Below are 26661 nucleotides of genomic sequence, written 5' to 3' on the forward strand. Positions count from 1 at the left end.
CCAGGACGGGCATCCAGATCTTCCCCTTCATGCTGACAAAGCATCTGTCCCCTCTGGGCCCTCTTTGAGATGAGGTGGACCCGAATCAGACCCAGGCCCCATCCGCCAGCCATGCTGCCTGGAGACCCCCACACATGGGCGCTCACACACACACACACACACACACACACACACATGCATGCACATGTGGGCTACAATCCCTTGTGACAAGATCTTCGGCTTGTGCCTGCTATATCCGGTTCCTCTGGCTGCGTCACAAATCACCGTAAACCCGTGGCTTAGAAACAGGAGTTTCTGCTCTCACAGTTCTGGAGGACAGAAGTTGGAAATCAAGGTGTTCTGGGCCTGCGCTTCCTCCCAAAGTTCCAGGGAGGATCCTTCCTGCCTCTTCCAGCTCCTGGTGGCTGTGGGTGCTCCTCAGCGTGTGGCCGCATCACTCCAGCCCCTGCTGTGTCTTCACGAGACCCCCTCTCCTGTCTGTCTGCTTCTTTTCTCTTCTCTTCCCTTCTAAGGACTTGTCTTTGGACTCTGAGTGTGTCCTAATTCAAGTTCCCATCATCTTGAGATCCTGACCTTAACTACATCTGCAAAGGCCCTTTTTCTGAATGAGAGAGCACCCTGGGTTTCCAGGTGGCTCTGTCTTTGGGAACCTCCAACCGACCCTGGTTTCCAGGTGGCTCTGTCTTTGGGAACCTCCAACTGACCCCACAAGTGTACATTTCTCACAGGTGCACCAACTCAAGTCCTTACTCTGCCTTTTCACATAAATGGTCCCATGAAACCCACCAACCCCCAGCCAGCCACCCCCTGGTCACCTTCCGCCAGCAAGCAGCTCATGTCGGGCATACAGCAGGTACTCAATACGTGCATGCCAAACTGAGGCCGGCGTGTCTATCAAGGTTGTCCCCAAGGCAGCCGGCGGGCAGGAGCAGGGAGCTGTCACCGTGCAGGCATTCCCTGGGGACAGGAGGGTCTGAAGATGGATTTTCCGGTTCTGCAAAGTGCAGAGTTATTTATAAGCAAGGCCTGTGTTCTTCCACCGGTGAAGCGAATCAGAGGCCTGCTTGGCTGCCTCTGTAATCGGAGGAGAAGAAAGGTAACTGGCTAATAAAATCCGCCTTCTCCGAGGCAGAGGCTGGCTTTGAAGAGTGTGTATTGTAAAAGCTCCATGACCTCTTCTGAATATACCCAGGGAAGATCACATGGGGGCCAGGCTGCCTCCACGCCGTCCAGCTGGAATGGTCTTGGGGACCGGTCTTCCCACGGATTCCTGAGTCTTCTGCCAGGAGCGTCCCCAAGGGCACTGACTCACCTGAACCAAGGGCCTTCTAGAACCCCCGGGCCCTGCCCTGCCCCAGTTGGGAGGCCACAGAGGCAGGGAGGTGGCACCAAATCACACCCCCACCCCCGCAGGTCCCCACTGTCACAGCAAGAGACCACAGCCCAGAAACCAGCCCCGACATCCAGCAGCCACCAGCCTCAATCCATGGGGGACCCACTTAGAGTCCAACACAGGGGATAGGGTGAGGGGAGCACTGTAAACTTTGAGGGTAGCACCCACCCTGCCCAAGACCCTCTGAAGGATCCCTCCTCTTGCCAGAATGCCTTCCTTCCCCCAATGCCTCAGCAGAGCTTTTCAGGACGGGCGGCACAGCCCCATCCAGGGAGCAAGGTCGGGAGAGAGGGCACCTGGTTCTGGGGCCGCCGCCAAGACTGCACTTTCCGCCCTTGCATTTCCTCAATGGCAAAGTCATGCAAGGATCACACCCTCTGCGCAGGTGGCCTGAGGAGCAAAGGAGGTGACGGCAAAGAGCAGTCACTGCGCTCACGGCCAGGCCCCTCTCACCAGAGGCCCCTGTGCTCAGCCCCAGGGGCTCGCCACCTTGCCACCTTGCCACCTATCTGCCGAGATGACCTTTCCCCTCACTTCAAGGCCAATGCTGACCCCTGGTGAACATCCAGTTCTCCCGTGGACCGACCCCCCAGCCCATTGGAGCACCCATTATGCACAGATGGAGCTTGGCCAGCGAGGCTCGAGGCTCCTGCAGGATAACCGGGGCCTGCCTACTTCCCTTCTGGAGTAAAATGGGCAGGAACAAGGAGCCGGCCTGGCTGGGAGAGTGCGGGGGCTGAGACAGAAAGTTCAGCCTGGGTGGGAGAAGTTCAGCAGCCCCTGAGGGCAAGCAGGCAGAAGGCAGCCTCTGCGTGGGTCCTCCAAGCTCCAGAGGCCTTCTGAAGCGCTGATTTGGTTTTTAAAACACAAAAGGAGAAGAAGAAAAGTCAAGGGCAGAAGGTTGTGTTTGGAGCATGCTGACGCAGGTGGCTGGAAGGGTGCGTGTGAGGGCAGGGGAGCTGGGGAACCCACACCCTACCCTGAGGGCCAGGGAGCCAGGGCCTGGCCTACCCCACAAAGCAGCCCCATCAGCCAGAGGACCAGGTGCCCCTCGGCCACTTCAGGTGACACCAGCTATCCTGGGACCCCCCTGGGCTAGGAGTCCACAGAAACGCAGCAAAAGGCAGGGCCAACAGCCACTGCCTCCTTGGTGCCTGGAGCCATGACTTCCCTAAATGCCTGCCTGCAGCCCACACCTGGCCTGCCCACAAACAGCTGCTCCTGTTCCACGCGAGGGCAGCAGCTCCCAGTGTGGCTGAGGACACAGCCCTTCCTTCACCACCAAAGCACAGGAGCTGCAAGGAAGGGCGAGTCCCTGCAGTCCAGGACCCTCTGCCCACCCCAAGGTCTGTGAGATGAACCTAGGTGTGCAGACCCCTCCAGAACTCGTGCCCACGGCGTCCCAGAGCCCCGGGATGCATGGTAAACCATCATGGGCCTCCACACAGAAGGTCACCCCAAATTTGGGAGGAAGGAGAGCTACCCACCCACAGAACACTCTCAGCTGACGACGGCCTTCACACCCTAAGGACTACACCCAAATCATGAAGAGAGACCTGCACATGCCATGAAGCCACAGGGAAACCACAGACAAACAGACACAGCTGACAACACGGGCCTGGCTCGTGCACCCTGGACAGGGGGCCGGGTGGAGGTCCTGGGTCTCACCAGAGTCCCCATATGGGGTGGGCCCTGATTACCTGGAGGGTGCATTTTGGCTGCCCTGCACACTACAGCCCAGCCAGACACGTGGTGGGAACCCGTCCTGCATCCAGGGGATGCAGGGCAGGCCTCCCTCCCCGCCCCCTGCAACAGTGTCTGGAGAAAGGGGCCGCATCCTCGAGGAACTCTCTAGAGACCACAATGGCCACTGTCCAGGTGGCCCAGCTATGCATGAAGATTCCAGATTGCACTTCAAAGACTCCACCCACCAGGGGCCAAGCCACCTGCCCAGGACCTTGGGATCCAGAGAAGCCAGGCAAAATCCCAAGAACACCAGCCCTGCACCCCTGCAAATGTGTGCAAATTCCTCTCCAGACAGCGTAGTCCTGTGGCCAGTGCCTATGGCCTCATCTGCTCCACAGACATGCTCAGCACTTGGCAGGGGCCGCTCCTGGGTTTTCCACAAGGTCACCACTGGGGCCATCTGTCAGGGGCCCACCGTGGAAGTCCCCCAGCTTCCACTCCTTTTATCATTACCTCCCTGCAAAGAGGAGAGCGAGGGTCCGAGAAGCCCAGCCACTAGCCTGGTATCAAGCTGCAGGTGGACTTCCTCGTCCCAAAGGTCATTTGCATGGGCAGGTGTGACCCTTGGGACGAGCACAAGGCCAGAAAGAGGGGCGTCGCAGCCTGCAGTGGCAGGTGGGTGTGCAATGACCAGGCAACACCCACGCCGCCCCTGCCTGGGGTCATAGAGAGATGAGTGAGCCGCGCAGCTGCACCTGTCTTGCTGCCCTCTGGGACCTGCGCCCTCTCTTGACCTCACTGGGCCACACCGGCCCCCACTGTGAAGGGCAGGGCAGTGCCTTCTTCCTCAGGAAGCCGCTGCAGAGGCCCAGCTGGCGAGGGCCAGCGTCAGGGTCTGGGTGAGGACGGAGACAAGGCTGCAGGGGCAGAGGCCAAAGCTGGGGTGCACCCTCCTCTCCCCTCCTCGAGAATATGCCAGGCCGGGCCCACGGGGTGAGCTGCAGACTGCAGTGTTTGGGGTATTGTGTGTGCGCAGTGTGACGGCTGTAACATGTTTGTGATGTGTGGCTGTGTACGTGTGTGTATGACATGTAAGTGGTGTGGTTGGTGTACGTTTGTGTGTGTGTGTGTCTTGACATGTGTTTGTGTGGGGGCGTGTCTGTATACCTTGTGTGTGTGTGTGTGTGTGTGGCGTTCACAGGGTATGTGTTTTGTGTGTGTGTGGGCGGGGTATGCGTATTTGGTATGTGTATGTGGTGTATGTGGTGTATGTGTGTATGTGGTGTATTTGGTGTGTGTGTGTTGTGTGTGGTGTATTCTGTGTATATGTTGTGTATGTGGTATGTTTGCTGTTTCTGTCATATTTTGTGTGTGTGTGGTGTGTGGCATGTGTTGTGTGTGCACAATGCATACTGTGTGTGTGGTGTCTAGTGTGTGTGGTGTATTTTGTGTGTGTGGTGTGTGCTGTGTGGGGTGTGATTGTTTTTTGTGAGTGGTGTGTGTGTGGTATCTAGCGTGTGTGGTGTATGTGGTGTATTTTGTATGTTGTGTGTGTGGTGTATTTTGTGTGGCATGTGATGTGTTGTTTATGGAGTGTGTGTATGTGGTGTGTTGTGTGTGTGGTGTGTATCGTGTGTGTGTGTATGTGTGGTGTGCATACTTGGTATGTGTATGTGGTGTGTGTGGTGTATTCTGTGTATGTTGTGTATGTGGTATGTTTGTGGTGTATGTGGCATATTTTGTGTGTGCGTGATGTGTGGCAGATGGTATGTGTGCATAGTGTGTGTGTGTGGTGTCTAGTGTGTGTGGTGTATTTTGTTGTATGTGGTATCTGTGTGGTGTATTTTGTGTGGTATGGTGTGTGGCATGTGGTGTGTGTGATGTTTTTGTGAATGGTGTGTATGGTATCTAGTGTGTGTGGTGTATGTGGTGTATTTTGCATGTGTTGTGTGTGTGCTGTATTTTGTGTGATGTGGCGTGTGGCATGTGTGTTGTGTTGTGTGTTGTGTGGGGGAGTGTGTATGTGGTGTGTGATGTATTTTGTGTGTGGTATATTTTGTGTGTGGTGTGTGTGATATCTGTGTGGTGTATTTTGTGTGTTTGTGGTGTGTGGTGCATGTGTGTGAGATGTATTTTGTGAGTGGTGTGTATATGTTGTATTTTGTGTGTTGTGTACGTGTGTATGCTGTATTTTGTGTGGTGTGGCATCTGGTGTGTGTGATGTGTGGTGTGTTAGGTGTGTGGAGGGTGCGTGTATGTGGTGCGAGTGGTGTGTGTAGTGCATTTTGTGTGATGTGTGTGGTGGATATGTGTGTGTGATTTGTGCTGTGTGGGTGTGGTGTGTGATGTATTTTGTGAGTGGTGTATGTCTGTGGTGTGGTATGTTTGAGGTGTATTTTGTGTGGTGTGTGGTGCATCACATGTGGGGTGTATGTGATGTGTGGTATGTGTGGTGTGTATATATTTTGTGTGGTGTGTATGTGTACGTGTGGTGTATTTTGTGTGTGGTATGTGGCATGTATGTGTATTTTATGTGTGGTGTGGTGTGTGCATGTGTGTAGTGTGTTTGCATGGTTTATTTTGGGTATCTATGTGTGTGGTGTGCACTGTGTGTGTGGCGTGTACTGTGTGTGGTGTGTGGAGTGTGTGTGGTGTGCGGTGTGTGTGATATCTGTGTGATGTATTTTGTGAGTGTTGTGTGTGGTGTCCAATGTATGTGGTGTATGTGGTGTATTTTGTGTGGTGTGTGTGTGTGTGGTATATTACGTGTGGTGTGTGTGTAATATGTGTAATGTTTTGTGTGTGGGGGGTGCATGCATGTGGTGTGTGTGGTTTATTTTGTGTGTGGTGTGTGTGCAGTGTGTGTGTGGTGTGTGTGTGATATATTTTGTGAGTGGTGCGTGGTGTCTAGTGTGTGGTGTATGTGGTGTATTTTGTGTGTTGTGTTGTGTGTGGAGGGTGTGTGTATGTGGTGTGTGTGGTGTATTTTGTGTGTGGTGTGTGAGGTTTATTTTGTGTGGTGCATGGTGCGTGGCATGTGGTGTGTGTATGACATGCTGTGTGTATGGTGTATTTTTTGTATGGTGTGTGTATGTCTAGCGTATTTTTTTTGTGGTGTGTTACGTGCTGTGTGCATGTATGGTGTGTTTGCATGGTATATTTTCTGTGGCAAGTGTGTGTGTTCTGTGCACTGTGTGTGTGGTGTGTGTGGCATATTTTGTGTGTGGTATGTATGGGGTATGTGTGTGTGGTGTGTGTATATTTTGTGTGTGATGTGTGTGTGGAGTGTCTGTGTTATATTTTGTGTGTGGTGCGTAGTGTGTGTGGTGTATGTGGTGTATTTGGTGTGTGGTATGTGTGGTGTGTAGTGTGTGTATATTTTGTGTGTGGTGTGTGTGTGGTGTATTTTGTGTGTGGTGTGTAGTGTGTGTGTGTGGTATGTGGTGTATTTTGTGTGTGGCGTGTGGGGGTGTGGTGTGCATATATTTAGTGTGTGGTGTCTGTGTGTGGCACGTGGTGTGTGTGGTGTATTTTGTGTGTGTTATGTGTGTGTCGTGTGGTGTATTTTGTGTGGTGTGTGTGGGGTGTGCACTGTGTGTGTGGTGTGTGTGGCGTATTTTGTGTGGGGGGTGTGTGTGTAGCATGTGGTGTGTAGTATATTTTGTTGTGGTGTGTGGGGGTGTGTGTATATTTAGTGTGTGGTGTATGAGCATGGTATGTGGTGTGTGAGCATGGTATGTGGTGTGTGTGGTGTATTTTGTATGTGGTGTGTGGTATGTGTATATTTTGTGTTTGGTGTGCACTGTGTGTGTGGCGTGTGTGGCATGTGGTGTGTTGTGTATTTTGTGTGTCGCATGTGCTGTATTTTGTGTGTGGCATGTGCTGTATTTTGTGTGTGGTAAGTGGTGTATTTTGTGTGTGGTATGTGGTGTATTTTGTGTGTGCAGTATTTTGTGTGTGGTATGTGTGCAGTGTGCAGCGTATGGTATGTAGTGTGTGCAGTATGTGGGGTGTGTGGTATGTGTGCTGTATTTTGTGTGTGGTGTATTTTGTGTGTGCTGTATTTTGTGTGTGGTATGTGGTGTATTTTGTGTGTGCTGTATTTTGTGTGTGGTATGTGGTGTATTTTGTATGTGGTGTATTTTGTGTGTGGCATGTGTGCGGTGTGCAGCGTATGGTATGTAGTGTGTGCAGCATGTGGGGTATGTGGTCTGTGTGGTGTATTTTGTGTGGTGTGTGTGTGTGCAGCATGCAGTGTGTGGTGTGTCTCTGTGGGGGGCACCGCAGTGGTGTCTCTGGGAGAGGTGGGCTCACACAGAGTCCAGGTAAGAGGAGGAAAAGAAAAGGTCCGCCTGCCCCGACAGCCAGGTCAGGGCTTCCATAGTACAAAGGCTATGGGGTCCTATGGTTGGTGCCAAAGGAGCTGCATTCACTCACTGGGTGCTTGTGTGAGCAAACAGTCACATGTTCCACGCAGACCCACAGCTGTGTGCTTCGCTCTGTGTTTCCTGTCTGCTCAGATCACAGTGCAGCCACAGATCTATCTGTTTCTGTGTAAATAAGGTGAGGGCTGCCTCCCTCCCCTCTCCAGGAACACTACTGCCTGCATGCCTTGCTCCCTAACCAAGGGGCTGTATTTTAAATGAGGTTTAGAATGCATGATTCTGTAGTTTACACGTTTCAGAAGATGACACACAACAATATGAACCCCTATGAGCACTTAGTTATGCATAAGCAGGCACATGTACACACACACACATGCACACATATGAAAATGTCAGCAGTGAACCCTTCCAAGAAGGTTGCCCGCCAACCCCGCCTTCTCCAGGGCCAGGGGCTCTTGGGCTGTGTCTGCAGCCAGCACTCCACCAGGCAGAGACGTGGCCTCACCAGTGCCCCCTTTCCTACAGTGCTGCACGCCCAGAGACGGGCAAAAACCACCAACCTCCAGACCACCGAGTGAAGAATAAAACCATTCTCTGCACGGCTTTCTTGCACCATGCTCCGCATGGCAGCAACATGGGAGACTGATGAGTTTCCACAGATGCCAGCAGCAAGATCAGCCCCAATCCAATCCTCCCGAGTGTGCAGCGGGAGTGACCCCCAGCTGGCCCCATCCACTGCCAGCCTGGCCCTCGGCAGGCACTGGCTTAGTCCTTGCTGGGAGGCCTGGGAGGCTGGGACTCCTGTGCCCAGCAAGGCTGCAATGAGCCAACTTGTGTCTGGAAGTCACCTCCATTTCCAGTCCTTTTATATTCTAACTTTTACAGTTGTCAGAGGCACAGCAGATGAGAATCCCATTACGGTGAGTGTGGGTTTTATTTAGATTCTGTGTCACACAAGAAATGATAGTAAATGATGATAAAGGAGTTGGTTATTTTTAACACCTTTTCATTTCCACCCCTCCCAGCAGCCATTCACAACTACCTGGCCTTGCAAACAGCGTCTACTGGAGGGTCAGGGAGAGGCAGGCTGAAGGACACCTTCCAGGTGGGGCTGGCACTGCGATGCCCCTGCACCCTGTCTGCCTGCACACCTCATCAGGGCCATAAAAACAATGCACCCAGGAAGTGGGCTAGGGAAACCCCTGGGGCCCCTAGACAAAGCCCAGCACCCCTCCACACGCAGTCTGAGACTCAGGAGAAATGAGCAGCCAGCTCCAAGCTCAGAGCCTGGGGGCCGGGGCCGCCCCACAACAAGACTGGGTGCAGGTGTGCGGGCACAGCCGGCTGTGAGCATTGAGAACAGAGCTGCCCAACTCCCTCCTCCTTCCACACACACCGCGTGCTATGAGTTCCTCCACCACCGTTAGACACTCATAATGGAGCCCGGTGCAGCCTCGAGCCCTCACCAAGAACGGCCTTGCTGCTCTGGAAAACCTCAAGGGCATCTACCAAGCCCTCACCCAACCCATCATGGACCACCCACAGCCCTGGCTCTATGCCTCCGGGACAGAATGGCTGTATGCATTCAGCAAATATTTTTGATGGAGTCTTAGGGCCGGGAACTGTGCTGTCTCCTAAGATGTTCTCTATCCATTTCCTAAAAACTAAAGTGGTCCATCTAACAGACAGATGAACACTCTGCATCGGCCGCTAATCTTGCAAAGATGGCATCAATTAATGATGACGGCGCAGAGCCACAACAATTAATACACCGTCAACTGCCTCCACGGAGTTGAGCGTGCTCCTTGTTACGGGCCACACGGGTTTGCAGGAGGACGCCTCATTTCCGAAAGAGCCGGCTAACTAAATCAATGGAAGTTGAATACCACTGACTCGATCAACAGTCTCTGCCCTCCCAGCAGCTGCTCAAAGACAGGCACGCCACAGTGGTTCCGAAAGCGCATCTGGAATCGAGGCCCGGGTACGCTGTGCCGGGGCCGCTGGACGCAAAGTTCTCAATATTAACCTACAAAAAGAGGCTTTTGAACAGCACGTTCAAGCCATCGCATGCACTCCCCTGCCACCAAAAGGATTTACCGAGATAGAGTTGAACCTCAAATCCACATTTAAGGCAAAGAGGCACCGGGTTCTCCCTCCCATTCAGAAAGGATCAGGCCGAATGATTTCCTGGCTTTCTCATGTCCCTTTGGGTCCCAAAGCCCAGACACCTCTCTGCCGCTATGGCCTGCCCCGGGTGGCCCAGGCTCGGGGCGCTCCTTCCTCTTTGAAGTATTTTTCGATTCTTCTGTTTACATTAAGCATCCACACCAAAGCCTGCTAATCTGTGCTGGAGTGCTGGAGTCCAAGTGACTCAAGACTTCCAGAAAAATATTGTAAAGTCTTTGGAAGAGGGAGGTGGAAAATATTTTTATACTTCTCGCTGTTTCCTTAACTCTGCATTTGGAGGCCAAACATGATGATGGAGATAAAGCACTGGCTTCCCTCTCACGTCTCCGTGACACATGTCGTCTGCGCCCTAAGGAAGTGTCCGGCTCTTCCATCAGCATCCTGGGACTCCCGCCCTCGTCCCCCACGTTAGCTACACTCCATGCATACACAGCACGTGCACATGCCAGGCAGTTCAGAAGAAAGGATGGCTCTCCCCTCCCAGAGGAGGGTCAGCGTGTCCTAAGGATGACAGGGCAAGATGAGCAGCTACCCAGGCCCCAGTGCCGGACCCCACACTGCGACCCTGCTTTCTTGCCAGGCCTGTGGCTGCCCAGCCGGGCCTGGTGCGGTGGGCAGGACCTGTTCTCACAAAGCTCGGACGTATCGAGGCTGCAATTACGGACCACAATTTGCCTCTCTCTCGGTTCATAGCCCTATTCATCTCTCCAAACACTGGAAGACAAAGTGGCCAGAGGGGGATGGATTAGCCATGGGGTGGCCTCTATCTCCACACAAAAGGAGAAGTGTGGAAAAACGGTTCCCTGGGTCCCCCATTCTTCACCCCTGAAAAAAACAGATTCATGGAAATGGCAATTTAAACAGCTCTTTCCCACTCGGGCCCAGACAACAAGTCACAATTGTCCACCTGCCTTCATTGCTCCCTCCCTCCTGCTGGACAGCGGCTGCTGGGAGGAGAGTGGCCCCAGGCTGAGCCCATCAGCCAGGAACCAGAGTGGGCCACCCCCCTCCCTGCGCCTCTCACTGCTGGTTCCCCAGGCCTCCCCTGGGGCTCCTGATGCCAAGGGGCCAAAAGGGCATCTCAGCAAGGACAGGGAGGCTGCCCAAGTCCTGACCTTCCAGACAGACAGGCAGCAGGGCTCAACCCAGGGTGGTGAAGGCCACCGCTTCGGGACAGGGAGACAGGACTTCGGGAGGCCTGGAGGGCTGCACAAACACTCGGACCCTGCAATTGCTCTTCCAAAGGCACCTGTACCCTCAGCGTCCAGCTGACCCCCTCTGCATCTATGACTGCGCTGTCTTCCACAACACCGACACACGAGTGTCTACTTCAAGGTAAACACGGAGGTCTCTGTGAATAGCTAAATCCACAAAAATACTCCACTCAGCGAACACAACCAGCATTTAATCCTGGGTCTGCTCCACACCTAGACCTTCCCATCTGAGAGACAGAAACTCTTTCTTCTCGGCCAAAAAACCAGAGTCCTTTAGACCTGGAGCCTCAGGGGGACAGGAGAGTCCTGGGAGGCACCTGCACTGGGTCAGTGCCAAAGGACGAGGCAGAAAGGAAGCCCTCGTCACAGGCCGGTCACACGGCCAGGAGCTCCCCCCTGTTACTAACTCACAGCTTAAAAGTCAGTGGAACTTTGCTTCGTCACAGAGTATCAGGACGCAGCTGGGCACTTAGAGAAACACTGAAATTTTCACATGCACCCCCTTTCTGCAAGCCAATCCCCCAGAGACTTTGAGATCAGCCAGAGAGGCAGAGAACTTGCAGCAGGAACACAAACAGGCCCGGCAGAGCAGGGACCCCTTCACCAGGTGCCTGGAACGCACCAGGGGTGGCTCCCACCGTCCTGGCAGGGCACACCAGCGGAGGACAGCCCTCGTGGGCTTGCCTGGACCCAACGACTCCTTAGCAGGAACAATGGCCTCCCTGGCCCCAAGGGCCACTGCCCTAGGGCAGAACCACCCACTCCTGAAGTGGGTCAGTAAGGCAGCAGGAAGAAGTTGGGCCTCCCACCTCGGGAAGCGTCCCCGAAAGCCCAGGCTGGCAGGCCAAGCCCGCAGCAGAGTCCTGGGGTAGCCTAATCTCCCTTCAGACCTGGTCCTCCTCTGTACTTGGTGTCCACATCCAAAAGCAAGGGAGGGAAGCGGACAGCAGGCCCGTGGAGGTCACAGGGTCTGGGGTCAGGCTCCTGCACCTGCCTACTTCCCCGAGCTTCCAGCGGCTTATTAATTAATTAGGGAAGCAGCTGAATGTTGCAAGCCCCTTCCTTTGCAGGAGCCCAGAGCTAATGAGAACCCAGCGCGTTGCCAGCCACACAGGCGCCCTCCGGTGCTCAGCCTTCCCAGCGGACCAAGGGGAGCACCGGGCGGAGCTGGCCCAGCCTATGTGCCAGAGCACCAGTAACCACGAGCAGGGGTGCCCCGGGGGAGGCCAATGCCTTAGTTGCCCCCAGTCTGCTATGATAGGTCAGGCTGATCCCGCCGTGCACCAGGAGCCCTGCAAAGGGAGTCTGGCCCAGAAACCAGGAAGTTTCCAGGAGTGCATCTGGGGTGCCTGGAGTCCACAGACCGCCCATCAGAGGAGGTGTGGCCCTGCCCCCAAACCCCCAGTAAGATGCTTCCCAGTCCAAAGGGCCTCTCCAGCTACGAGGGTCCAACCGTTATCCTGGGCGCCTCAACAGTCCCACACTGCCCTGCAGTCTAGCAGAGACCCAGAGGGCAGGGGCAGAACTTGGTGCGGGGACCTGCGCACCCGGGTGACCAAGCCGCTGCTCCCCGAGCCTATGGGTCCCTGCAAGGCGGCTTGGGCCCTGGGGAACGGGTGCGCAGGCCCGTTTCCCCGACGCCCGCGGGTCCCAGCCCGGTGCCCACCCTGGCGGGTCCCAGCTCCGCGGCCGCCCCAGCCCGGCCGGCCAACGTGGAGCGCTGGTGCCATCTACCGAGGGCCCGCGGCGTGCGGGCGGGCGCCGCTGCCACCGAGCGGTGTGGGGCAGGGGATGGGAACGGCAGCCTCGGCTTAGCTCGGGGATCCGGGTCGGCGCGAGAGGAACCGAGGACGCAGCGCGCCCCGATCCCGCGCCTTGCCGGTCAGCCCCGATGCGCGCGGGTCGGCGAGATCCGCGGGGGGCCGGACTCCCGTCAGGGTCGCGCCGCCGGCCGCTCCGGGCCCGCAGTGGCGCTCCACGAGCCTCGGCCGAGCGCGGCGGCCGCGGAACATGCTGGAAGCCGGGTCGGGCGCCGGGGCCGCCGCGAGCCTGGCAGAGCGCGGAGGACGGCGCCGGGGGACGGGTCCGCGCGCCCAGGGACAATTACCTTCTTTGAGGAACTGCGCGTGGATCACCAGGACCAGGAAGCAGCAGAGCGCGGCCCCTGCCAGTGCCCAGAGAGCCTTCAGGAGCTGCATCGCGGAGTCCCAACTCGGCCGACGCCCCCGAAGTCGCGCAGCTAAGGTCCAGGCGCCGCATCAGCGCCCCGCCGGGTGCAGCCTCCGCGGCCGCCCGCTCGCGCCCTCCATCCGCCGCCAACGCCGCGCTCCGCCGCGACTGGAGGCGCCACTCCGGGAGGCGATTTGTGTCTTTTTGGGCAGGGGGGAGGGGAGCGGGCGGGGGGAGGGGGCGCCGGGGAGGGGCGGGCGGGGGCGGGGAGGTTAGCAGAAAGTCTCCGGCCGCGGCGGCCGCCGCTCCGACCACTCGGCCACCATCGCTGGCTGCGGGGCGCCGGGGGCCCGGGCGCGGGGGGGCGGCCGCCGCGGCCCCATGAATCAGCCCCGGCGCCGCCCCCGGAGCCGCACCGCCAGCAGGGCCCGGACGGCGGGCCGCGGATTGCGCAACGGCCGGGCGGCGCGGGGGGGTCCGGCGCGGCCCCGGCCCCCTCCTCCGCCTGTCGCCCCCCCACCGCCCGCTGCTCGGTGTCGCCTTCCTCCTCCTCCTCCTCCTCCTCTTCTTCCTCCTCCTCCTCCTCCTCCGCCGCCGCCGCCGCCGCCGCCGCCTCCGCCGCCCGCGCTCGCTCCGGCCCGGGGCTCAGGGGGCCGCCGCGCCGCCGCCGCCACCGCCGCCGCGGCGGGCCAGGCTCGGGGCCGGGTCTGCGCGCCGGGCGCGGGGCTGCCGCACCATCGCCGCTGCCGGGGCCCGCGCGGCCCGGCCGAGCCCGCGGAGATCGAACTTGCGCGGCCCGGGGCTGGCGGGCCGGTCCCCCCCGGACGGTGCCGGCCTCCTCGCTCCCAGCAGCCCGCGCCTCCGCCGCCGCGGCCGGGACGAGGTCCGGGCCCGCCGCGCCCCTGGGCTGCCCGCGCTGGGCCGCCGCTGCCCGTGCCGGTGCCGGTGGCTGCCGCGCCTACAGGTGGGGCCGGCGACGCTGCGCGCCTCGCCTCCCGCGGGACGCTGCTGCTCCGGCCTGGACGCGCGCGCCCGCCCGCTCGGCTCGGCGCCGGCTCCTCGGGGGAGGCGGCGGGAGGGGGAGCGCGGCGCAGTCGCTGCCAGCCCAGGTGGCCGGGCCCGCGCAGCCTCGGACTCTGGCCCGCGCCCGCCGCCGTCTGCGCTCCTCCCGGCCGCGGAGCCGCCGATGCGCACTGGGCCGCGAGGGACCCCGGGGACCCCGCCCTGCAGCGCCCCCGCCTGGCGCGCCGGCGGGTCAGGTGGGGCCGGCCCAGCCGAAAACTGCGGGTCGGGCTCCACCTAGGTGCGCAGGGGCCTCACTGCAGAGCCGGCCCTGCTGGCGCGGGAGAAAGGACGCGGGGCCTCGAGGTGCGCCCAGCCTCCCTGGCACCCAAGGCCCCGGGAGAGCCAGGGAAACCCGGGCCCAGGTACCGCCCCAGCCGGGCCCGACCAGCTGCTGGGAGGGCTCGGAGGAGGCTGGTCCCGCAGCTTCTGAAAACGGCACATCTGCCTGGAAACACACACACACACCCCACACACACATCTGCCCCTACTGTGTGCCACCCTCCAGCCAGCTGCCCTGCACCCAAGAGCGTGGGTGCACAGTTAATGCCCTCGTTCCGTTCCAGGGGAAACAAACGGACGCCTCCCTGCACTGCCTCCCTTTCCGCCTCTAGGAAGAAGGGGTCTTTGTTTTGGGCCGCTTTTGCTCCCCAACCCCACACCGCAGAGCAGGGAGCACGGGTGTCCTCGTCAGGGGGTCGGACCAGAGCCCAGCACCAAGACCAGTGTGGTCGGCCTCAAGGTATTTTTGCCCGAATTGAATTTGAAATTCAATTTCAAATGCCCAGGAAAGAGCAGCGGGCAAGAATCAGGGCCTAAGCTTCCTAGGACCCTGAACCTCTGTCCTGGCCTGTGCGGGGTGGGGGCAGTGCTGGTGCCTGCGGTGCATGTGGTTCACATGAAGGCTGTCTCCTCCTTGCACCAGTATTGATGTAGCAGGAAGGGAAAGAGGCCTGGTCCTGAAGGGCTCTTGGAGGTCATATAGATCAAGCCCATCAGTATGCATCTGGGGAAACTGAGGCTTACAGAGGCATGGCGACTGGTCTCACATCAACCAGAAAGTCAGTGGCAGAGTCAGGACCAGCCACCAAGCTTGATGCTGTCTGCCTGATGTGGCTCTGTGGTGCCCAGCACCTGGCCAGGGGAGAGCCCATCCACGAAGCAGTTCTTCACCTCTGGCTCATCACCCTCCACCTGCCCCCGAAAACATCCAAGAGACAAGAATGCCCCATCCGACTCCTCTCACCTAAAGGAGTGGCCCCAGCCTCACACCAGCCAAGCAACTAAGCAGCTCTGGATCTGCCCTGGAAGGGATTAGCCATTCTCTCTGCTCATGCAATCCCCTTCAAAACCCCGTTTCCTATAAGCACCCCACTCTTTCCTGCTCTCCACCCCTAGACATGCTCTAGAAAAGCTCTAAGGCAGCAGTCCCTCAGGAACCCACCCTGCCTGGCTGGTAGAGCCTGACCTCCACCAAGGTCGTTGGCCTTCATCCGTCACCTGGCACAGGGCTCCCCAGTCAGAGGGCTGGGGGGTCTTCTGGGTGCTTATCACATGTGCTCACCCCTGGCCCCCAAAGGGGCCTCAATCAGGAGAGAGAGCCTGCCCTTGACACGCACTGTGTCCCCAATCAGGTGCATATTATTTGAAATTCTGAAAATAGGTATGCTACATTCTCCAGGGGAATCTTTAAGAACTACATTTGGAAGATCCTTCTGTAAAGAGAAGTAATGAGGACAAAGGGGGGGGGGGGGAAGAAAGTTTATCAATAGAGGCATGGCCCACCAATTCGCTTTCAACAGGTAGGACAGGAGGACCTCCGTGCCTAACGTTGGGGGACCACCATCACACTTCTGCGGGCACCAAGGCTGCCTGCTAGTAAACGCATGTGGCATTGCTTACACCTTTAAAAGCAATCACAGCTGCAAACTCAAGAACCTCGTGCAGGGCTTCCAAAGAGTGAGTTAACAGTGCAGACCAAAAAGGCCCTGGGTGCCATTGGCAAGTCAGCTCCAGATGGCAGTGTGAACACCTGAGCCAGATAAAACTAACACACATCTCAGGAGGAGACACCAAGGGTCTCATTGACATGGCAGGAAAGACCCTTTACAAATACTGAAACCATTACTGTGCTGGGAATCAAAACACTAAGCAAGCCAGATCCTGGGTCCATCTCTGGATAGAAGAGAAGAAACTGTGATGGAAACCAACAGAAGGATGCCCACATCCTCCCGAGAAGGTGGAACAAACCAGGGGCATGGCCAGGTGTCCAGGCAGGAGGGCACTTGGCCAAAGAGCTGCACTTCCACAGTGCCAGGTGGGTGTGTCTTGCCCCAAGCCCCTGCAAACTGCTGCTTTAAGGCTAGTGTAGCTCAGACCAGAGCCAGAGGAAAGCTGTCCACAGAGGGATTGCCTTCTGCCTGGGGACAGTCCCCACAGTGCCTGAGGTGTGGGACTCTGGATGGAGAAAGTGAGCCTTTTCTTTAACATACCTCTAACTGAAATTTAACACTGCCTTCAATTAGGCATGTAGGCAGTAAACACAATACTTTAGCCATAACTATGACTTTGTCACCAACAAAAATCACAGGTATTTTCATATCACATTACAGCTCTTGCAGATATCTCAATCTATTGCTTATTTTCACCATTACTTCAAATTATGGTCATCCCACTACTAGACTTTGTATGTAATGTTTTCCTAAAGAAAACACATTACTATATCAAAATAGGCTTTTTACCATGTGCTAACTGCATGTGGATATAATTGAACTTCTTCATCAGCTATTTTTAGTTGGTCCTGAGATGGGTAGCACAGGCTTTACCAGACTTCCAAACAGGCCTATGGCACACAAAAAAGCCAGGAAGCTGCTTCTGGAGTGAAAAACTCAGGGTCTAAGAAAAAACCAGGGCAGAGCAGAGTTAAGGACTTTGGTCATTCATGAGAAGCAGGGTCAGCAGGTCCAAAGGTAGCACAATTCCTCCCAAGAGTGAAATGCACAAAAACACCTGTCCCCAGGGTCAAGCCTGCCAGCACCAGCAAATGTGGGGACCCTGTTTGCCCATCGGCTGCATGCCCACTTCCAGGGTGGCCCATCTGTCCATGCACCTTGCCAGTTCCAAGGGAATACAGTAAACTCCCATGGTCAAGTGAGAAGCCTGTTGGGCTACACAGGGCGGAGGTGGTTCACACTGACCAGCCACTACACACACCTCAACCTTTATTCCTATACAGACAGGACCCAGCAGGCAGATCACTAGGTGTTTGCAGAAAGCTAGAGGCATGAAAGAGAAGGCAGGCTCAGCTCTGCATACTCTATACTTGAACCTTAGGGGACAGAAATAATTTAGGGAAAACAGTCATAACTGTGATTGTGATTATTCTAAATAGCATCATTCTCAAAACGTTTGAAAGAACATGGTATCAATAAGAGAAAACCAGACTCCCAAGGGGAAAAAAAGGCAAACAAGAGAGCAAGAAAAAAACTCTTTGAAATTCATGTGACTGGCTCATTTTAAGATCTAGGGTATACACGGAATGGTAAAATGGGAATGAATGAAGACTGGGCTGTGGAAAGCAAAATCAAATACGTTTACAAGAGTGGAGAGCACACAGAAAGGTGAAAAATTATGAAAAATTTGAGACCTAGAAGGTATATCCTAGGCATCCAACTTTCATGTATTAGAAGTTCTAAAGGAGTCAAATAAATAAATACACATCTTCAGATTGTAGAGACTTACCATATTCTGATTAGATCTAATGGACAGACACCTAGATCCAACCAATGCAAGAAAACCCTGCATAATTTTTTTTAAAAAAAGCAAAAAAAAAAAAAAAAAAAAAAACAGGCTAGGCACAGTGGCTCATGCCTGTAATCCCAGCACCAGCACTTTGGGAGGCCAAGGCAGACAGATCACGAGGTCAGGAGATTGTGACCATCCTGGCCAACATGGTGAAACCCTGTCTCTACTAAAAAGACAAAAATTACCTGGACGTGGTGGTGGGTGCCTGTAATCCCAGGTACTCCAGATGCTGAGGCAGGAGAATCTCTTGAACCCAGGAGGCAGAGGATGCAGTGAGCCGAGACTGTGCCACTGCACTCCAGCCTGGCAACACAGTGAGACTTTGTCTCAAAAAAAAAAACAAGAAACAACAACAACAAAAAACAATGTTCTATGAGGAAAGAAATGAGCTGATACTGAATTCTGCTTTAGAAACCCTGGCTTCTTGAAGACAGTGGAGCACTGACTTCAGATTCTGATGGGAAGAGATAGAAGACCTAGAATTTTAGACGCAGCTAAACAGCTGACAAAGCATGCATACCATTTGAGGCAATTCAGAAGTTCAGTTTACTAGTCCCATCCCTTATGGGAAAGCTGATCTAGGTTATACTCCACCAGAGAAAGGAATCAAAGGACTGTGCCTGAAGATACGGGATAAAGGAAAATTTAGCACATTTGACTCTCTAGAAGTAGAATAAACTGTGAAGAATACGTATAAAGATACATTAGGCCTTGATACTTGAAAGGATCTCCAACTGATAAAATCTTTACAATGGTATATCTCTTTCTCCATGGTTCTAGTCAGAAATCTTCTTTCTGCTATAAACATTTATGGGATAGAATTATAAATGTCCTTTAATTCCATTCAAGTTTTAAAATCAACATGTACACAAATTAATCGTAGAAAGCTAAATGTAAATTCTCAAACCCTGACCATTAACTACATAATAGAGGACTGAAAAATGGAAGGCAGTGTTTTAATGGAGAAAGTAAGTCCTCTGTTTTTTTCCTGTTCAAAATGGAAAGTGAGGAGGTCCTGACCAGAGATGATGAATTAAGAAGTCACAGTTTGAGTGTGCACTGCTGACACCATGCATGTTGAAAATAAAAACGTATAGTGATCAGGGCCAGGCTAGTTAAGAAAGAAGCTGTTAACCATTTTGTCCCTGGGGAAAGGCCTGGATGCCAGGAAGAAGGAGGCATAATCCTGCCTTTCATTTGGAACTTTCCTTTGTCATTGCAATTTGTTTTTTACCATATGTGTCATGTATGTTCTGCAATTTGAGATACCCTAGTCTCATAAAAACAATGTAGATAACTTGTGTTACATTCATATAATGTAATGCTTTGCCCTCCTTGAGGAAAAGGAGGAAGTGGTATACATATAAGCAAAGATAAAGGCAGCCTTAGCTGTGTTTTCAGTAGGCATGATCGTACACACGCCCCTAACAATCGCAGGCCACGAGGCTGGGAGGAGGTTGTGATGTTGGCCTTGATCAACGGGCAGAATCCATCCAGTATAGACAGGAAGGCGGGGCAGATGCAACGCAGTAGGGCCCTCCCAGGGGAGTGTGGGGAGCAGAGGAGTGAGGCTGAGCCAGAAAGAGGGGTGATCTCCATGTGAGCATGTCGGCGAGGAAGAGCACAGCCTCAGGGAGGCCTCTGGCACTGTGGCTATGTGTGCAGGGGCACCGGCAGCCAGGATATTGGGGTAAATCCAGCACGGCCCCTGAGGGCCCAAAGAAGTCCCCAGAGGGACTAGAGCATGGCAGGCCATAGTTCCTGCCTCTTTCTGGGCCTGGAAGACAGTGAGAGGGCACAGCAGCCACATGCTGGGGACAGGCCTGGAAGGCAGCCACAGGCCTCACCAGCACCCGGGACCCAAGCAAGGCCTGTGGGAGGCCGCCCCCGGGGATACACGTGGGTCGGGTCAGCACGCACTTCCATGGCTACTTGACGAGCGCAGCCCCCGTGTCAGCCAGGATCAGCAATGCAATGCCGGCAGACCGGGCCCATGGCAATGCAGAGCGGCTTCCGTGGGCGCCATGCGCACGACCAAGGTCGGGAGCGCTGGGGTTGCTCTGGTGAGGAGGGACCACGGTGCTCACAGGAATGCTACACACCCGTGGGCCTTGATTGTAGTAGCCGCAGTCCCCATGTCCTTGGCAGCCTCCAAGTCCACTATCAGACCAGCCATCCCAGAGTTCACAAAACAGAAAGGCGCCCAGACCCCCAGACACACCCCAAGTACACGGTTTATTGAATCGATGCCAAACGCATGGTGAGAAGCAAAGGGTCATTTCAAAAGTCGGGGCCAGGCCAGGTTTTGCAGTTTCCAGAAACTTCCATGACTGTACCCACCCCACACTCCTCTGGAGCTGAAATCGGAGTATCCACGGCCTGTGGCCCTGCGTCCACTGTCCTCCCCAAAGGTTGCCCTCTTCTGAGTAACTGCAGCCACCTGCAGTGCGTGGCACACCCCAGGCAGCTGTCCGCATCCCACAGAGGTCAAAACCAGGCACCAGAGAGGGGAGGCGGCAGGGTAGGAGCAGCCAGTGAGGACTCCTGTGGCTCAGGCCCCCAGGCCCCAGTCTGCTCACAGCCCAGCCCTGTCCCTCCTTCAGAGCTGGCTGGGGGTTCAGAATGGATGGCGCCTGATGGCCCTGGCTGTGAGCACAAGAGGATACTCTGCCCTTGTCTGCCCTTGTCCCCCACCCGGCCCTGCAGGCTGTGCTCACCACTGCTGGACAGTGGAAGGAGATCTAAAGAAGGGCAATGGGGCTTCAGGGGGAGCCTGGGCCGGCAGTCAGGAGCAGCGTGGGGCAAAAAGCAACGGGCTTTGTCGGGGAAGGACCACTGGTCACAGGTCCAGCCACCGGTGTGACCAGACCGCTGGCCAGTCATTAGTCTCCCTGTGCCCCGAGTCCTCACTGACGCCCACTGCAAGGATTACAGCAAGTGCAGGCAGAGAACACCACACATGGTTGGCCTCAAACAACGTTTTCTTTCCTCCTTTTCCTCCTGCATCCGTGGAAGAGGCCGTATCTCGTCCCCAAGGAGATCTCTGGGACACACTGTTGTGGGATTTCAGAGAGATGTCCCAGCCAGCCCTTGTCTGGAGTCACTCCCAGAAGAGAATCTTCATCTGAGCTCAAGATGTGATTCTGCACCAAGGGTAGATGCCCTGACAGGGCTGGCTCTGACCTCTCCTCCATGCTTCATACCCAGGCTGAGTTGCACATCCCGTCTCTGGAGTAGATGAGACGTGAGCAGAGCAGGTGATAGAAGAGAGAGAAAACCAGAAGAGGAAAGGCCACCAGTTTGCAGAGGAAAAGAGAGAAGACGGAGGTGCAGGCCAGGGCAGGAGGAAGGTGCTGCTTTCTCTCGCTGACCAGCTGGGCCTCTGGATGGCTGAGGCCGCAGTCCAGGCAGGCCCTGTGGGCTCAGTCACAGGGGTGAAGACAGACTTCCTGCTAGCCCAGGCTTTGGCTGTTTTACTTTCATTTCTTTTGTGACCTCCTCTGGCATACCCAGAAAACAGAGGCCGTGAACTTCTCACTGTCCCCTAGCTGGGACTGAAGCTCCCCAGCTGGCACAGACGCTGCCCACGGTGGGTCCACGATCTTCACTGGTCTCACCTCCCAGCTCTAGGACTGCAGGCCACTCCATTGCAGCCAAACCTCTGCCCGTTCCCAGGCCTGCCCAGCACCTTGCATGGGCTGAGCCTCGGCCAGGGATGCCCTGCTTGACCATCATCCTGCGAGAGTTCATTCCCCAGGCCACCCTGCAGACTGCGGTGTCACACCTGTTCCTGCAGCCCCAGCCACCCCTGCCACAGCCCAGGGCACCCAGACGGCAAAGCTGCTCTTAGTTCCCAAGCTCACCGGGGGAGTTTGGAGGATGTGTGACCAGCTGGTGAGTTCTGAGTGAATGCACACAGGAGGAGGGCGCTGGGAGGGGCCCTTTGGAGGAGCAGGCCTGTCCCCCCTCCCCTCAGGCCACCTGCCCACCCTGGCCAGCCCTGCCAGCCATGCCCGCCAATCCTCGCCCGCAGCAATGGCAGGGGCTCTTATCTCTAGACCCGCACCCACGATCACCCTGCTCTCCTTGTGGAAATTCTTATCTTTTCTCTGCACACATTAACTCACACTGTCGCTGGGCTTAATAGATCCCATTCACTCAAAGTGGGGATTGTCCTTTTAAAGCATTTCCTAATAAGGCTGGGAGGAAAGCACTCAGCCTGGGGAGGGCGCCTGCTACCCCCGGTCCTCGAAAACAGATGGGCACGCACGAGGGTCCTCCCAGCAGCCTTCCGGAGGCCAGGCGGGCAGCACGCAGGGGGATGCTCTCCCCAGGTGAGGGCTCCGCCTGCCCCTCAGGGAAGCAAACACGTTTTTTGTGTGTGTTTTCGTTTAAAAACAATCATTGCCTGTTCAACTATCCTAAGGAAAATGAAAGCAAATTCAAGATGTTCCCACCCGAAATCTGGGCGTTCTGTTCTTCAGAAAATACCCCAAAGCAGCACCTGCTGGTGTGGAGAAAGGCCCCTCCACACGTGGAACAGCGAAACCTGGAAACAACGCAAGCGCTCTTCGGCAGGGAAAGGGGATCCAGTGCGGCCAGTCCACAGGCAGCCGTCTGCGGAGCAAAGGAGAAAGGACACACCCAACCCACTGACATCCCCAGGCGTAAACCATGAAGCCACAGTGGCAAGCAAACTACAGCAAGCTGCAGAGCCACGTGGGCTGCATGGTCCCAGGCCTTTGAAAAATGCTTCCGAGGAGGACAGAGGCAAAAGGAGGACAGCATGATCAAGGGCTGGCTCCTCTACGGGCCACACCCTTTACACACCTCACCCCGTTTACTTCTCACAACCTTCTGAAGCAAAGATCCCACTCCTCCCTCTCACCACCCATGTATTGCTGAGGAAACTAAGGCTCAGGCAGCTCAGCAACCTGCCTACGGCAGCACAAGGAGAGGGTGGGCTAAAGCTGGGTGTACCTGGGAGGCCCCTGCTACCTCCCTGAAGAGGCCAAACATCCTCATAGGCCCCTTCATCTTTCCACTCACCCATTTGTCCATCTGTACATCATCCATCCATCTGTTATCCACCCATCCACCATCCATTCCTCCATCAATCAATCATTCATCACCCATCTACCATTCATCATCCATCATCCATCCACCTACCATCCACCCATCCATCCATCCACCATCCATCCACCCATCACCATCCATCCATCCATCATCTATCTATCCGTATCCACCTATCATTCATACATCATCCATCCATCCATCATCTATCTATCCACATCCATCTATCATTCATCCATCATCCATCCATCCATCTCTCTATCATCAACCCATCATCTATCCATCATCCATCTAGCCACAATTCATCCATCATACATCCGTTTGTCCATCCATCCATCCATCCATCCATCCATCCATCCATCCATCCAGCTGCACATCTATTAATCATCTATCATCCATCTACTCATCTACCTATCATTCATCTATCTATCTATCTATCTATCTATCTATCTATCTATCTATCATCCATCCATCCATTTGTCTACCCATCAGTCCATCCATCCATCCACCTGGTTTTGGTGTAGGCAAGGAACAATCAGGAGAGAATAAAACCCAGACCTGCCATCTCAAGCCACTGCTCCAAGGCAATTCTAGTTCCACAAGGGGGACAAGATCCATGGCTGAAGCCAGCATGTGTGCTCCTGAGAGCTGAGCACAGGGCTGGGGTGGGTGCAGGGCCCTGGAAATCCCCTCAGCAGTGCCAGAGTGAGGCAGTGCTCTCACGTGGTAGGTGGACGTTCAGAATCTAAGACCTGAGAATAACAGTTTATCTGTGGATGCCTAAAAGCCTTCAATTGATGGGGGAAAACATCAGATTCTGCCCAAGGCTGACACCAGCCAGGCAGGTTGAGTTAAGCAGAGTTGAAGAGAGTTAGGTATTGGTGGACCTGGTGCACTGAATATTTATTTACACATTGCTGGGAACGGAGCATCATGCATTTATGAAACTAAAACAGGAGCATCATCCCACAGCTACTTCTACAACTTTGCTGTCCATCAAGCCAGAGGGCCTGGATCTGGGACATCTACGTTCCCACTCCTCTACCCACAGCTAGGAGGGCCACTTCGCATTCCCTGCAGCCAGCGCCGGAGGGGTGCCCCACCTACTGTGCCTTCTCAGGGCTCACACCCCACTCAGCACTTGGCTGTGACAGTGGGGTCTTGCCTGTTCCCTGGGCCTGCCCCAAGCCAGAGCCCACATGCCCTCACATGGGCAGGGAGTCTGCTCCCGCCTGCCATGACCATGTCCAGTCTCCTCCAGGGAAGCTCCTCTTAGCCCCACCACGGCCAAGAGGCTCCCCAGCCACCATCTTACCATGGCCATGAGAAGGCAGAGTGCAGAGCAAAGACAGCAGGTGTGTGGCTGTGCATTTTAATTCCTCTCTAACCCCTTATGGATGGAGATGCCAGCTTACAACTCTCCCAGCCACAGCTTCTGCACCTCATCTTCTCTGCAGGGCCACTGGGGGGATGTCTCAGGCTGTGTGTGGCACCGAGGGCACCCACCATGGGGCAGCCGTCCTGCTTCCATGCTGGTTATGGTGAACTGAGTCTCGCTACAAAAGTTGATGGAACCCCCAGGACATTCCCTCAGTGGCTCCCAAGGACCAGTACACATGTGCCAGGCCTGGAAGCTTTCTCCAACTGCTGGAGCCCACTCTGCCCAGTGGAGAAGGAGGCTGCAGTCCCCAGGGCCAATGACTCCATGTGGAGTGGCCCTCAACTAAGGCCTGCAGAGCTGGGCCCACAGATGCTCCACCCCCTCACTCTCAGGAGAAGACCCTGAGCCCCAGCCCATGGTGTGCACCTTTTTCAGAGCCCCCAGTGGGCTGACTGGCCACTCAGAAGGACAATGACCAGATCACATGTGACAGCAGAACTCCAGTCCACTGTCCCGCAGCTGCAAGCCCAGAAGCCAACCCACGGCCCCTGCAGTCATCAGACCCAAAAGGTCAGCTCTCGGTCAGTAACCACCAGCTTCTCTCATTTTCTGTCCCTTCGTCCCAACTCAGGACCAACCAGAGAAAACCCAACGTGCCCTGATGCCTCCTTAGGGACCTGCTCTGGCTTGCCCAGGCCTAGGCCTCCCATCCGGGCAACTTGGAGCGTCCCTGTTCCACCATGAGCCTCCTGCTGTCCTCCTGCCGTGGGCGCCAAGTAACGGCCTTTGCTCATTCTCACTGGTCGTCTTCCTCCGTTTCCACAGTGGTCATGTATCCAGCTGCCCACAGCGTGGCCAGGGGATGAGCCGCCTTTGTGGACTGCACTCCCCGCCTTTTCCACGTCTTCACTTCCTGCACACACCATGTACATGCCAGGCCTCGGCTTAGGGTCTGCTTTTTGGGGACCCAACGCTGAGGAACCCCTTGCTGTACAATGCACTCTTTGTACAGAGAACAGCTGCTCCTTCCACAGCGTTGTCAGTTTCAGGAAGGACAAGGATGCCTGGCTCCAGGAAGCCCTGGGTCCAGTGAGGAGCCTGGTAGGACCTGGAGGAGGGCCGGGTCAGGCAGGCCAGTGAGGGAGTGGCCTTTACTTACAGTAGGGTGGAGTCGACATTGCCACCTGGCGTGGGTCCTCGGGGTCTTGACCTTTGTCAAGAAGCTGGTGTCCTCCCGGGAGCCCAAGATCCCGTTATCCTGCTCGGCTCACTGGTAGCAGAACAGGCACTGTGAGCATTGCTGCTCCCAGAAAGGAGGCCACGCCCCCATCTGTCAGGGTGCAGAGGAGTCCGAGAGGCGGAGGGCCCAGCAGCACTGAGCTCCAGGACCCATGCCTGGCCTGCACAGCAGCACCAAGAGCCCCTGCTCGGAGGGCAGGCGTAGATCCCCTCTGGGAGCCAGGCCCCTCTTCCCGTATAGAGACAAGAGGAGCCCCACATGCCACCCACCTCCAGATACTGATATATGCGGCCAATACCAGCCCCACCTGTGCCCAGAGGAGTTCAGGGCCCAGCTCCACACTGCCGGTGAGTGAGGCCAGACAGACCACTGGAAGCTGGGAGAAACCACCCCTTTGTCTCCACATAAGCACCCACTGTGGTCCCCACTGGAGAAATGTACAGGAGGAGCCCCCAGGATGAGGCCACTTGTCCGCAGGACTCTTGGAGGGGATGAGGGGCCACTTGTCTGCAGGGCTCTTGGAGGGTATGAGGGGCCACTTGTCTGCAGGGCTCTTGGAGGGGATGAGGGGCCACTTGTCTGCAGGGCTCTTAGAAGGGATGAGGGGCCACTTGTCTGCAGGGCTCTTGGAGGGGATGAGGGGCCACTTGTCTGCAGGGCTCTTGGAGGGGATGAGGGGCCACTTGTCTGCAGGGCTCTTGGAGGGGATGAGGGGCCACTTGTCTGCAGGGCTCTTGGAGGGGATGAGGGGCCACTTGTCTGCAGGGCTCTTAGAAGGGATGAGGGGCCACTTGTCCGCAGGGCTCTTGGAGGGGATGAGGGGCCACTTGTCTGCAGGGCTCTTGGAGGGGATGAGGGGCCACTTGTCTGCAGGGCTCTTGGAGGGGATGAGGGGCCACTTGTCTGCAGGGCTCTTAGAAGGGATGAGGGGCCACTTGTCCGCAGGACTCTTGGGGGCCATGCAAAGACCTGGCCGAGTGCCCGAGGAGGGGCGGTCGGCACTGTTTGCTAAATGTCAGAGAAATGGTGGAAGGTCAAGGGCCGAGGCTCTTGAAGGTCACTTGCAG

At 55.9% G+C, this 26661-nt stretch overlaps 1 protein-coding gene across 2 annotated transcripts in view; it reads right to left on the bottom strand.

Annotated features, from left to right (window-relative positions):
- The window catches only part of TAFA5 (TAFA chemokine like family member 5), a 267862-nt gene that overhangs the window by 167913 nt on the left and 73288 nt on the right, over positions 1-26661 (bottom strand). Inside the window, exon 1 of one of the 2 annotated variants that reach the window (XM_030915773.1) lies at positions 12973-14211. The exons of the other annotated variant lie outside the window; for it this stretch is intronic. Coding sequence (XP_030771633.1) covers positions 12973-13063 — 91 coding nt within the window. The 5' untranslated portion in view covers positions 13064-14211. Of the gene's footprint in view, positions 1-12972; positions 14212-26661 lie in introns of those variants that run through there. 2 annotated transcript variants of the gene reach the window in all.

Source organism: Rhinopithecus roxellana, chromosome 13, assembly GCF_007565055.1.
Source record: "Rhinopithecus roxellana isolate Shanxi Qingling chromosome 13, ASM756505v1, whole genome shotgun sequence".
NCBI classification, from domain to species: domain Eukaryota; kingdom Metazoa; phylum Chordata; class Mammalia; order Primates; family Cercopithecidae; genus Rhinopithecus; species Rhinopithecus roxellana.